The following is a 13914-nucleotide window of genomic DNA, read 5'->3' as shown; positions in this document are numbered from 1 at the left end:
ATACATCGTGAGTTTATATAATCTCTCCTTGTACTTTAACTGATGGAGGCCAGGTACCCTTCTGGTAAATTAATGCTGCACTCCCTCCCAGGCCAGTATACCTTTCCTAAAATGTAATGGCCAGAACTGCTCAAAGTCCTCCTGGTGTGGCCTAGCCAATATTTTGCACAGCTGAAGCAGGACTTCTATCCTCTTGTAATCTAATCTCTAGTTATAAAGGACCGTTTTCTATTAGCCTTTTTGATTACTTTCTGTACCTGCTCATGACATTTTAATGATCTATGTTCTTGGACCCACAAGTCTCTTTGGACCTGTTAGTAACTTAATAAATGGTGAAAAGCATGTTATTCTATCTTTTTTGGATCCAAAGTGGAGATGACCTCTAATTTGCTTACGTTGAAATCCATTTGCCCCAGTTTTTCCCCCATTCACTTTATCCTTCTTTGTAATTTTATGTTTCCATTTCCACTGTTTACAATGCTGCTTTGTGTCTTCAAATTAGGATAAGTGCCTTTCTATCCCATCATCTTAAATCCTTTTGTTTCTCAATTCTACTCGTCGTCTCTCCACTGTCTGCTTACCTTTTGTTAAATCCTCTCTTAACATTGAAGTAATTTCATCCTTAATCAACAAGGCTGCTCCCCTCTGCTATTTTCCTTATTTTTCCTGTTAACCTTAAAACCATATATTTAGTTCCTAACCATCTTGCAACTATGTCTCAGTACTGGCCATCACACTACGCTCTCCAAGTTGGATTTGCACCTGTAATTCATTCAATTTGTCGCTTAGACTTTTTGGGTCATTCACCCTAAGCTGTCCTTCAGCTTTAATGTTTTATACACACATTTCTTAATTCTCTTTCCTACAAACATCTTGTCATTTTCTTTTACTGAGTGTTAATGTTTTAAACTGTTACTTTTACTATCTTATCCACCAGAGCCCTCCCTATACTTCTATAATCCATTCCCCATTTTGATCTAAATTTTATTACCCTATTTTATGGCATAGATTTAATCTGCACGTTGTCACAAATGTTAAGGTTTCTTTTGCTGTTATCCTCCAAATAAATGTCAATGGCATCCATTACAACTTAAACACTATTAAAGAGAAAGTGTTTTAAGAACATAATACTGGAGGGGAAACATGATTCAAGATACACCATTGCTGCAAATCTCACTCCACTGAGATGACCTAATTTCTGCTTTGGAGAGACATTTGCAGAAACTTCTGCACAAAAGCAAATGGGGGGAAAAAAGATATCCTTGGAATAAAACACTAAATAAATAAATGATCCTTAAAGGAGCCTTAAAGAACCTGTTTTAGAGATCATTGGCACAATTTATTTCACTCGGAACAGTTAAAACAATGCTTGTACATAAATAAAACATTTGTAATTGAATCACACAAAATTGAAGTTCCCTTTAAATATAACATTTTATAAAACTGGTCATCAACACACATTTAATGATACCTTAAAAACTTCAAATTACAGGTAGTTAAATTGAAGATTAATGATTGAGGAAATATGCATCTGCCATTTTTATGCTCACCCAGCTCTTCAATCCCTTCATGACAGGCATCACTGCCTGGCTGAAAGAGCAGGTAAGCATCTTGTCCCTGAACTTTACTGATGCTACTCTGTATTTGGCTACTGGAACACAGAAGAATCTGATCCTAAATGATTATTTTCTCCCTGTAAATGCAAACCTTCGCCTTATTACTTCAAATCCACTTTATTTTGCCACTGGGAAACAATGAGTATCAATAATGTTCTAGCAATATATATATACCAATTAAGGGAAACATTTGGTATTTTACAAATTAAGGAGCACACAATAAAAAGAAAAATGGATTTTTGAGGGAACACAATTTTCCACGCTAATGCACTTTCATAGATGGAATCCAGCCATTTTTCAACAAACAGCTCATTCTAATAACATTGTATAAGCATAACACAAGAGCACCAGCAGTTCAAGAAAACAACCTTAGGGAAATCAGAGTTAGGCAATAAATCCTTCCAGTATTGCCCACATCTTGACAACAAGAGTGAAATATTTGGAAGCAATCTAATTAGCAATTCCCTTCAGCCTTTCTCACCACTTTACTCAAATTGGGAAAACAACCCAAGGGTACCTGGAAGCTGCATCCCTCTAAAATACTATCAAATAATGAAGCAGCCTTTCCGTCATTTGCATCAGTAAATGACGTACATGACGCTGGCGAACTTCCTGTTCAGCCTGCAAGTACTTGGTAAAGGTCAACAACATTTGTGTAAATAATTGTATGTGGAGTACTTTGGGACATCCTAAGGTGCTTTGTAAATGCAAGTTTCTTTGTGTAGTTATACCCAAGGGTACACAACTTTCTACATAGCACTCAGTGTACAACTTGACCATGGATACATCCTTTGCATATTGATATTTAAACTTTATAGATAACATCATCAAAGAGAACCTAAAGTAGCAGCCTACAATAATTTCCAACAGGCTACAGATATCTAGTGCTATCAAAGTGCTTTAACTATTTTGTCCATAAACATAAACTTGATTCATTGGAGGATATTATTTTGCAGCCTTGTGGTGGAGGGTGGGGAGAAGGGGAAGTCCATCTAAATGATCATAAATGTTGAGAAGGTACTGAATATTGTTCATCCTGATGTACAGGACTGGATGTTAGACCAGTTTCCAGCTCCCTTTGTTTCTGCATCAGGCCCTAAAAACAAAAAAAAAAATTGATTTCAGGCAATTATGGTCCTTGTACATTAATATTTAAAATGAACACTCTTCTTTGCAGTGTTTGTACCCTTTCATCTTTGCATTGGCATTATGGTCTCCAAACAAAAATACAGCATCTACAGCTCTCTACCATTCTTAAAATCAACACATATCGACCCTTAATTGTTGACTGCCAAAACCACATCTTCAGAATTTGTACCTTTCAAAGCACGTTATTTCATTAGCAGTTCATGTCAACTGGTATCATTAATGCACTCAGTCCTCTGATTCAATTCACTTACCTTTTTGATTAAGACTGCCATCCACTCTCCCGTTCAGCCATCATATCCTGGCCAAAATTAACTGACCTTTTCATGAGTTTTTCAAGAAGAGTCAAGTTTTATATTTTGCATTAATCTCCCAAGTTTGTTCCTGTTATTGGATATATATCACATAATTTCTCTTCCAGTACTTTATGGGTGTCACCAAATGACACAGTAAATCAAAAGAATAATTCTGTATCAATGGTTTTAGTACAAAAACAATCCAGCGGTACATATTTTAAAATAATCTTGCAGTTTAAAATTCTTCTATCATTTCAGTGCTGACTTATAGTCCGGGCTATTTGTTTTATGGAGCTCCCTCAGCTTACTCGTGGACATAGAGGACCTGTGATGGACTTGCCTAGAACCTTGCCCTGAGCCAGGGCTTGGAGTGAGTTACAATTTGTGGAGGGTGGAGGTGAGGAGACATTAAGTTTGTGCCAAGTAGAAGCACAAAAACTGAGAGTCAGGACTGGGAAGCCACAATTGTGGTTGGCTGCAGACACCGAGTAAGATAGTAACTAAAGTGCTGAATCGTGCATCACATCTGATTTTATTTGGTTTGACAGGAACCAATGAACTGGCAGTTACATAAGCAATAAGACTGCCAGAAATAGAAAATTCATACATACAATTTTAAAAATTTATACAGGTGTATCAATAGCTGCTGTATGGAATGAGTTACCTGGCGAAGTTCGGAAAGCCCTTTGAGAATAGCTTGCTGTCGTTCTCGGTTTCTCACCAGATCAGGGTTCAGAAGAGGATCTTTTGGATGGTCTGAACCATAGCTTTGATGCTGTCGGTGATCTGTAACTGAAAAAAGAGTAATAGAAAACTTGGATATGCCTATCAATACTGGACTTAATACAGTTTCCCAGATTCACATCTATCACCTTAAAGATGATTGAATAGTGCAGTGCATTCTTGCTGTAGACATCAATCACTGTGTGTGCACATGAACCCAAAAGGCTTACTCTCCAATTTAAATATGTTCTAAGGTAGAAAAGCCACAACAGCAATAGGCGGGTTGTTAAAAATGATTAATGGGTCCTTCTGAGATCCAGAATTTACTGCAAGTTGTGACAAAACCGTTTATATTTTAATGGATTTGTTGAAAGAATATTAAACTAAGAGGACAATAAGCCAAGAAAGGCACTTCAAACTGCAGCAGTTTTAAGAATGAAAGAGATTGAGAAATGGAAGCCATGACCCTAGCAGGTGTATGTGGCAAACTGTACCAGAGGTACAATACGTTTACCACTTTTTAAATGAGCTCCTAAATTACAAACAAGACTGCATAAATACCATTGCAATGTTTGTACTGTGGGTCATTTGTTGAAGGCCTTGACATTGGGGCATCAGGATCCAAATGGTACACTTCATCTGTACGCACATAAGGAACGAAGTTTGATGATGGTGGTCTGTCATTGTCTGGTTCATTAGCAGATAGAGTCCTTTGGCACCATTCACTTGCATTCATGTTTGGAACTGCATGGAGCTCCTTCCGCTCCATTTGAAGATACTTGTTCCTCAGTGCAGGAACTGGTGGAGATACACACCTAGAGAAAAAAGTTTATATTAAATCTGCTTTTTATTTCATTGTTTATGCTTGCAAAATAGTTTTCATTCATTATATAGTGTTACATGCTTTACTTCTGCTTCAAAATGGTTTTTATTTATTTTAGACATGGTTTAAATGTACTGTAGGCTAGATTACCAAGCAGAAAATATTTTACCATCAGCCCAACACTATACAGTTCAGTTCCTTCATAAATAATCTTAAATATCATGTGGATTGCATTTTTAGGAAAAACCAATCATCCTCACACAAAATGCAAAACTTTCAAGTTTGGAGAAAAAAAAACAGGTTCACCTTGAGTGCCTTTCTGCTATCCTAGTAATCATATTTCTCAATGGTGTTTCTTCTCAAAAGTACTTACCTGATGGTGCCTTCAAATGTCTAAATTACCTCAGTAAACTATCTCAATAACCAATAAAGGCTGCAGACAGGTCGAGAAGAATGAGGGGGACAGTTTACCTTTGTAAGTCACATAGAAATTGTCGTTTGTGACTTCGATAAGAGCCCTTTCAGTACTGAGACAGCTGTAAACTTAAATGGAGGAATTCAAACTTGGAGTTCCAGCAAACATGGGCATAGATTTGGGTCATGTCAACCCAATCAGGGTCTTTGGAGAGGAACAGGAGATTGGAGATGATGGCAGTATCAAGGGTTGCTTTTTGAGAAGAGGACAATGATGGGAGATTTAAAGGGATGAGAGACAGTACCTTAGGAGAAAGGACCATTAATAATATTGAATAAGCAACCAGGAAGAGAAGTTGGATGGTCAGCAGTTCAGAGGAAATAGGGTCAAGGGAGCAGGAGGTGGGTCTCATTGACAAAATGAGCTTGGAGGGAGCAAAAGGGTGGATAGGAGAGAAACTGGCAGTTCAGAGATAGGGTAGGGGAGAACCCTAGAGGAGGTTTGCCCTGGTCCACTAGAGGAAAAAGAGAGAGAAGCTGGTCAGATCGTCTCAATCTTAATGGCGAAAAAGTCCATCAGCCCCTTGCGTTTGTTGGAAGTGAGAGTAAAGGAGATGGGGAGAGGGGTTTAAAGAAGATAGTTTGCAGCAGAGAAAATAAGCCAGCGATTACCTTTGCATTCCAGGATGATCCTGGAAAAGTGAGCAGTTTTGGTGGATGAGAGAAGGACCTGATTAGTGCTTTATGTGGTCCAGCCAGATCAGTGAATAGTTAAACCAGTTGCCTGTCAGTCTGAGTCCCTTGGGCTTAAGGGAGCTAGGTAATCAAAGGTGGAGGTGAGGGTGCAGTTGAGCAGATTGGCAACTGCAGAAACATTGTGGGGAATGGAGAGCTAGTTGAGGTTTTTGAAGTACAACTGTAAGGAGATTTATCAGGGTGAACTCAGAAAGAAGTGGGGTGGGGTGGGGTGGGGTGGGGTGGGGAGGGGAAGGGGGATGTGGGTACAGTGATACAAGGAAGTGATCAATGATTGCCTTAACTGTGATTGACATGATAGGAGTAGCAAAACCATGTGAGATGGGTAGGTCAAGGAATAGTTGTGAATAGGTTGTAGAGTTTATATTAAGAGAGATTGAGAGGGTATAGGAGGACAGTGAACTCAGAGGAGAGGCAGAAAGGTGAACTGAGATGGAGCTTGAAATCAGTGAGGACAAGATATCACTCAGTGCAGAGGCTAAGAGGAGAAAGCAATGAAGATAGATCAGTGAATTAAAATCATTATTCTCTTAAGCCCATCTAAATAACATACATTTTCTCAGAGGTGAGAGGGGCGGAACAAGATGAGATGCTCAAAAGGAGAAGAAAGTGCCAGAGAATTTGGCAACAAACACAGTATGATTTGGTGGTAAAAGCTACATTGTGATGGTGACAGTCTGAGGAAAATGGCAGAAGGAGGCTTCATTTAGGGAGAAGGTGTCATCATCTCTCAGCCAAGTTTCCATTAAGGCCATGATGTTGATAAGACCATAAGACATAGGAGCAGAAATTAGGCCATTCAGCCCATCAAGTCTGCTCCGCCATTCAATCATGGCTGATAAGTTTCTCAACCCCATTCTTCTGTCTTCTCCCCGTAACCTTTGATCCCCTTACCAATCAAGAACCTATCTATCTCGGTCTTAAATACACTCAATGACCTGGACTCCACAGCCTGCTGTGGCAATGAATTCCATAGATTTACCACTCTCTGGCTAAAGAAGTTTCTCCTCATCTCTGTTCTAAAAGGTCTTCCCTTTACTCTGAGGCTGTGCCCTCGGGTCCCAGTCTCTCCTACTAATGGAAACATCTTCCGCACATCCAATCTATCCAGGCCTTTCAGTATTCTAAGTTTCAATCAGATCCCCCCTCATCCTTCTAAACTCCATCGAGTATAGACCCAGAGTCCTCAAATGTTCCTCATATGTTAAGCCTTTCATTCCTGGGATCATTCTTGTGAACCTCCTCTGGACCCTCTCCAGGGCCAGCACATCCTTCCTGAGATACGGGGCCCAAAATTGCTCACAATATTCTAAATGTGGTCTGACCAGAGCCTTATAAAGCCTCAGCAGCACATCCCTGCTTTTATATTCTAGTCCTCTCAAAATAAATGCCAACATTGCATTTGCCTTTCTAACTACCGACTCAACCTGCAAGTTAACCTTAAGAGAATCCTGGGCTAGGACTCCCAAGTCCCTTTGCACTCCAGATTTCTGAATTCTCTCCCCATTTAGAAAATAGTCTATGCCTCTATTCTTCCTACCAAAGTGCATGACCTCACACTCCCCCACGTTGTATTCCATCTGCCACTTCTTTGCCCATTCTCCTAATCTGTCCAAATCCTTCTGCAGCCTCCCCACCTCCTCAATACTACCTGTCCCTCCACCTATCTTTGTATCATCTGCAAACTTAGCCAGGATGCCCTCAGTTCCTTCATCTCGATCATTAATGTATAAAGTGAAAAGTTGATGAAATCATCCACAATAAGTTCATGGAAGGCAAGGGCTTTGTTCACAAGTGAACAATCATTTTGGAGGGAGGTAGGGAGAGGTGCAATGATAGCTGATCCACTGGTCGAGTCCACAGGGTCAACAATCAAAGGAAAGGAGATTGACGAGGTTAGCCCCAATGGACACACTGGGCAGGAAGGTCAACTAGAGAGTAGAATGGGGCCGTTGGGATTGCTGTTGCAAGGAAGCAATGATAAGTGCTTCAATGAGCCCTTTGAAGGATGCCCAGGAAGGAACAGGGGTAAGTTATAGACTTATCTAAAAGTAAGTCAAGACGAGGATGGCTGCAGGAGATTAAAAAGGTTAAGGAGTACTGGAGAGCTGGGTAGGGACTTGGGAGGTCAGAATACCTGACAGGGAAGAAATTAAACATGGGAGAGGGATAAAGCCCACATTTTTACCCTCCTTCAGTTTTGAAGAAGTCATATTGACTCAAAACATTAACCCTGTTTCTCTCTCCACAAATGCTGCTAGTTTTTCCAGTACTTTATTTAATTACAGATTCATGCAGGTGTTATGTTCCATATTAGCCTCCTCCCACAGCACTTCATCTCACCCCATCAACATTCTTTTCCCTCCTCCCTCAATGGTTATTGTACTTACAATAAACCAAATGAGCCAAAGATCACAGGATCGGTTGCATCTCCTCTAGTGTCCATTATGTTTTCACCCTCAGCTGGCATTGTGATCAATTCTGCAGCTCTGCCAACAAGGTGTGGTTTCAATTCATTTTCTGTTTGTTGGGTTTCCCAAGGTCCTTTTCCTTTTAATTCTGGGATCTGCGACAATGGCAGGCTGCAGAGGTGCAATGTCCGCTGTAGGCTGCAGAGAGCATTGTGGGGTGGGTAGAGGGTTGCTAGTAGCACATAAGTAGCTGACATATTGGTAGAATCAGATGCAGTGTTGCAATTCCCAGCTTTTCTTAAATGTGGGGTTATTTAGCATCCATAATGGCTTTCTCTGGGATAATGTAGTCAATCCAAGAGATAGCACCACAGAAACTGCTCTACAGGTGCTGGCCAAAGAACTCAGTTTAAGCTGCAAATCAGCTGCATTGAAGGCTGTCTACAATTTTTAGTTTGTGGTTTCAATTGCAGCTTTTGACTGGTACAATGCAAGCAATTTGGTGGCAGTTTGCACAGATGTTCCTGTCTTGAGAAATAAAGAATAAATACCAGGCTACTTTTTTCCTTAAATGTTTTCTGTATTACATTACTCTTCGCTCCATGGCTGAATAATCACTGTTCTCAAAATCTAAACACAAACTTCAGCAAAACTTACCTGTAACCTTTGTCAGCAGGTAATCTACTGTTTGAGTTGCTTCTTAGTGCAGGGTCATCCTGTAAATAGAGTTATTAGCAATAAAGTTAAACAATTATTTACACAATTTGAAAAATGCATAACTTTTGTTTTTGAACATTTGTGTGTGGACCTTCACAAATAGAGAATAAATTGGAAAACAAATTTACCCAATTGTTCATTTAAGGTTCATTTAATCTCACTGTACAATTCCTCCTTAAACTCCCCTCACTTCCTCCAAATAAAAGGTGCCGTTATAGGTACCTGCATGGGCCCCAGTTATGCCTGTCTCTTTATGGGGTATGTGGAACATTCCTTGTTCCATTCCAATCAGGCCCCCTCCCACAACTCTTTCTCCGGTACATCGATAACTGCTTCAGTGCTGCTTCAGACTCTCGTCTGAACCTGGAAAAATTTATTAATTTTGCTTCCAATTTCCACCCCTCCATCATTTTCACATGGCTCATCTCTGACACTTCCCTTCCCTTCCTTGACCTCTCTGTCTCAACTTCTAGTGACAGACTGTCCACCAATATTCATTACAAGCCTACCGACTCCCACAGCTTCCTTGACTACAGCTCCTCACACCCCGCTTCCTATAAGGACACCATCCCATTCTCTCAGTTCCTTCGCCTCCGTCGCATCTGTTCTGATGATGCCACTTTCAAAAACAGTTCCTCTGACATGTCTTCCTCCTTCCTTAACCGAGGTTTTCCACCCACGGTGGTTGACAGGGCCCTCAACCGTGTCTGGCCCATCTCCCGCGCATTCGCCCTCACACCTTCCTCTCCCTCCCAGAACCATGTAGGGTCCCTCTTGTCCTCACTTATCACCCCACCAACCTCCGCATTCAAAGGATCATCCTCTGCCATTTCCGCCAACTCCAGCATGATGCCACCACCAAACACATCTTCCCTTCACCACCCCCCCGGCGGCATTCCATAGGGATCGTTCCCTCCGGGACACCCTGGTCCACTCCTCCATCACCCCCAACACCTCAAACCCCTCTCACAGCACCTTCCCATGTAACCCCAGTAGGTGCAACACCTGCCCCTTTACTCCCCCCCTCCTCACCGTCCAAGGGCCCAAACACTCCTTTCAAGTGAAGCAATATTTCACTTGCACTTTGCTCTATTTAGACTACTGCATTCCCTGCTCCCAATGTGGTCTCCTCTACATTAGAGACACCAAACGCAATCTGGGTGACTGCTTTGCGGAACACCTTTGGTCTGTCCGCAAGCATGACCCAGACCTCCCTGTCGCTTGCCATTTCAACACTCCACCCTGCTCTCATGCCCACATGTCCATCCTTGGCCTGCTGCAATGTTCCAGTGAAGCTCAACACAAACTGAAGGAACAGCACCTCATCTTCCGACTAGGCACTTAACAGCCTTCTGGACCTAATATTGAGTTCAACAACTTTAGATAATAAACTCTCTCCTCTATCCCCATCCGCTTTCTGATCCCCTTTTTCCAATAATTTATATATAGTTTTCTTTTCCCACCCATTTCCATTATTTTTAAATGTATTCCCATCCATTGTTTTATCTCTACCTTTTACCCTATTTCAATCCCTTCCCCCCACCCCAACCCCACTAGGGCTATCTGTACCTTGCTTGGCCTGCTTTCTACCCTTAATGTCACCATTAACACATTTCTTAGATAATATCACCACCGTCAACACCCTTTTGTCTATGACATCTCTTGGTTATCTCCACCTATCACTGGCCCTCTATCTAGATCTACCTGCGCCCCCCCCCCCCTAGTTAGCCTCCAACAGTATGTACGCGAGGGGGCTGCAGGGCAGCTCAATCTCGCTCCAGCTACCCCTTCTCAAGGCACCCATAGAGAGGAAGATCAGCAGGTGCACACCCCAAGGCCATCCAGCCAGGTGACTCGGGGAGTATTTAGCCCATCCAAATCCCCTCTTCCTCTGACCCCAGCAGCTCCAGCTCTGCAGGCCAAGTAGGGTGCCAGTGCCACATAGCAGGAACCCTAAAGCAGGCCGGGGCCTTCCAGGTTTCGGCCCTCCAGAGGATGCCCACCAAGCTCATCACAGACAGGGCGTTGCAGTCAGCAGGCTGCCTCCACCTCTGCTGTGGATGTCAGGGGAGCACCAAGATATAGCAGCAGGGTTAGGAAGGCTAAGATGATGTAGAGACGGGTGTTAATCACTTGTACGTAATGTTCACTATTGTAAATAAATCCCCAAAAATGTCTCCCTGCCTATGGCTCCTTGTTCTGATGAGCAGTGTAATTGTCAGTCAGGATGTGAAATCTTGGTTCCTGCACAAGACAAAAGCAGGTATCTCAATCCATGGTCTCTTCCCTGTGTTTTGTGCAGCCTTCAGACCAAAGTGATGGTCCGGCCTCTCACTCACTGGTCACATTACTGATGCATCTTGATGGTACTCGTCATGCTGCCAGAATGTTGTGGGCAGGCACCACAGAGTTCTGTCATTCTCTCCATGTGCTCCCAGCACCTTTAAGGTGGGGCTGGCCCGCACCTCGTCAGCATCTGTGACCAGTGACACTGTGCTCCTGAAGGGGTCAAGTGCTGAAGGCTGACAAAGGATCAAGTGAATTTAAAGTTTCAAGGCTGCATCGCCATGATGTGACCCTGATCACAGGGCACAAGCGAGCTGCCCTTGGCCAGACAAGAGTCAGACATTCACAGAGGCTATGCAAAGATCTATGGAGCGTCTTCACTGCATGTCGTCATCATCCTCCTGCAATCGAGCGACTATTAGGCCTCCACTGCGTCTCCATGACAGAAGCCTTATCACACAGTGCACTGCCATCAGCCGGTCTGGACTCAAATGTTCACAGATGCAATGTGAGGGTCTAAGGTGTCTCCTCAGTGCATGTCGTCAACATCTTCCACAAATCTAGCAGCTATGAGGGCCTCCCGAGGGCGATAACCTTGTATGGCCAGTGCAATGGCCTCACTGTCATCATCGTCACCTTCGAGGACCTCCTCACTCTCATCCCTGTTGACGTCCTCCTCATTGGAGCCTTCCAGCTCCTCCATCTCCTCCTCAGCCAGCTACTCTCCCCATTGCAGTGCCAGGTTGTAAAGGGCGCAGCAGGCGACAACATGTGACACCCTCTGTGGACTGTATTGCAGGGCTCCACCAGACCGGTCCAGGCACCGGAACCTCATCTTTAGCATCCCGATGGTTTGCTCCACCAAGTTGCGGGCTGCAGCATGAGCCTTGTTTTACCTTCGCTCTGCTGTGGTCTGGGGCTGCTGCACGGGTGTCATTAGCCACGTCCTCTGCAGGTTGCCCTTGACCCTACCTTGTGGAGCCAACCCTGCAGCCTCTGTGGATCCTGGAAGACGTCAGGGATCTGAGAACGACTGGGAATGCAGGAGTCATCGACGGTCCCTGGGAACTGTGCACAGACCTGCAGGATTCATTTGTGGTGGAGGCACACCAGCTGAACATTCAACAAATGGAAGCCCTTGCGGTTGGCATAGTTTACCGCTTGTGGTGATGAAGATCTGAGAGCCACGTGGGTGGGTGGGGTTATAGGGGCAGAGAGACATAGCACGAGAGCCAATGCATTAAGCTAAATGTCAGAAATGAACAAGTTAGACAGAATGGCCCCAGGGCAGTCTCAGAAAAGTGGGGAGGCCTTTTATGGATGAGGGAGGGGGAGCAACGATGATAGAGCAGTTCCATAACTTCCTAATGGCACAGTAGAATTATTTTTTGGACTGTAGCTACCAAAGCAAACATGATTTAGAATAGAACTTGGTCCTACAGCTGGGTCATGATGTCTAAAAGGAACACAACACTAGCTGAAAAGGCATTTGGGGCACAAAAACACCTTATGAAAGAAAAAGAAATGTGAAAAAAGAACCCAGTGTTTTCTTTGTTGGGGAAAAGCAATCTAGATGACATGGAGAAGTTTCAGAATATTAACTGCACAGTAGAACCACCTGGTTGCCAAAGCCAGCAACTGCATATCAACATTTCTTTCTCATATAACACCAGATGTTATGTCATGTGTGCTCTGTCCAAAGGCACATTGGCTCACTGTCTGCTCATACGTCATCCTGAGCCATTTTCCTGGCAGTTTTTGTCAGTGTTGGTTTGCCATTGCCTTCCACTCTCACAGGCAGGGCAAGAAGATAGATCCCAAGTCAACCTCAGCTCGAACAGGAACTGAACCTGCACTATTGGCATTATTCTCAACAATATGGTAGCAATCTAGCCAACTGAGCTAGCCAGTCCCCACAGGTGTTATGTGGCAGGAAGGAATTAGGTGAGAGCTTTAACATTAAAAATCCTAACACAGTGCCACCAAATGATACAAGAGGAAAATATGGGCATTTATATAATAGAATTTCCCAGACAGATTGACTTGGGAGCTCAGTAGAATTCATGGCTCATGTACCAGATTTGTATATTACCAGTCAACCTCCCATGGAACTGCACACAGAGGGGTGGGGGTTATGTGAAGTAAGAAGAGAACTGGTAAACTTCAGAGTCCAAAATGACCGAATATCAAGATACAGTAGTACCTTTGTGGTGATATATGTCCTTAAGTGATTTATTTAGGTTCTTAGCCTTCTGTCTCCTGGCTTCAAAAATGCCATTTCAGACAGCCCAGTCATTAGGTGCTGCTTGCAGGCTGATTTTTGAAGATGATCTTTAACTTACTGAGGAGCAAAACCTTACAATAGAATTCATCATAAATACAGTAAAGAAGCAACAGGTTATGGCAATTTGACTTGAAATTTTAACCTAGTTGGGAAACAATGAATTGCTCAGTGTCAATATAATGGTGCTTCCATGTAAAGGTAAACAGAGTTCCAGTGAATTATGGGACGGTTTTGTGTGGGAGACTTGATGGCAAACTGTTAGCGTTTGTTATTATTACCCCTCTGAAACTGACCGGACATTCAGGATGTCAGGCCTGTGCAGATTAATGTGGAAATCCTAAAGTTGCAATAGTCACTCAGGTCTTTGCCACAGGTTGCCCTCTAGACTCCCCAGAGTCAAACTTAAACTTTATCGCTCCCACATTGCTGATTGAAATCACTT

The 13914-nt window shown here is 42.9% G+C and overlaps 1 protein-coding gene across 7 annotated transcripts in view; it reads right to left on the bottom strand.

Annotated features, from left to right (window-relative positions):
- Positions 1 to 1317: 1317 nt before the first annotated feature.
- The window catches only part of ccdc66 (coiled-coil domain containing 66), an 80249-nt gene continuing 67652 nt past the window's right edge, over positions 1318 to 13914 (bottom strand). For 4 of the 7 annotated variants that reach the window (XM_041192036.1, XM_041192035.1, XM_041192038.1 and 1 more), the window contains 5 exons: positions 8843 to 8901; positions 8165 to 8383; positions 4343 to 4596; positions 3723 to 3850; positions 1318 to 2712 (listed from right to left, as the gene is read on the bottom strand). In XM_041192036.1, coding sequence (XP_041047970.1) covers positions 2617 to 2712; positions 3723 to 3850; positions 4343 to 4596; positions 8165 to 8383; positions 8843 to 8901 — 756 coding nt within the window. In that variant the 3' untranslated portion in view covers positions 1318 to 2616. Of the gene's footprint in view, positions 2713 to 3016; positions 3147 to 3722; positions 3851 to 4342; positions 4597 to 8164; positions 8384 to 8407; positions 8714 to 8842; positions 8902 to 13914 lie in introns of those variants that run through there. The other 3 variants (XR_005943570.1, XM_041192040.1, XM_041192041.1) reach the window with 3 other exon arrangements.

The sequence above is a fragment of the Carcharodon carcharias genome, chromosome 7 (genome assembly GCF_017639515.1).
Source record: "Carcharodon carcharias isolate sCarCar2 chromosome 7, sCarCar2.pri, whole genome shotgun sequence".
Classification (NCBI taxonomy): Eukaryota; Metazoa; Chordata; class Chondrichthyes; order Lamniformes; family Lamnidae; genus Carcharodon; species Carcharodon carcharias.
Note: the sequence above shows the minus strand (reverse complement) of the source record. Positions and strands in the feature narration are given on the sequence as shown.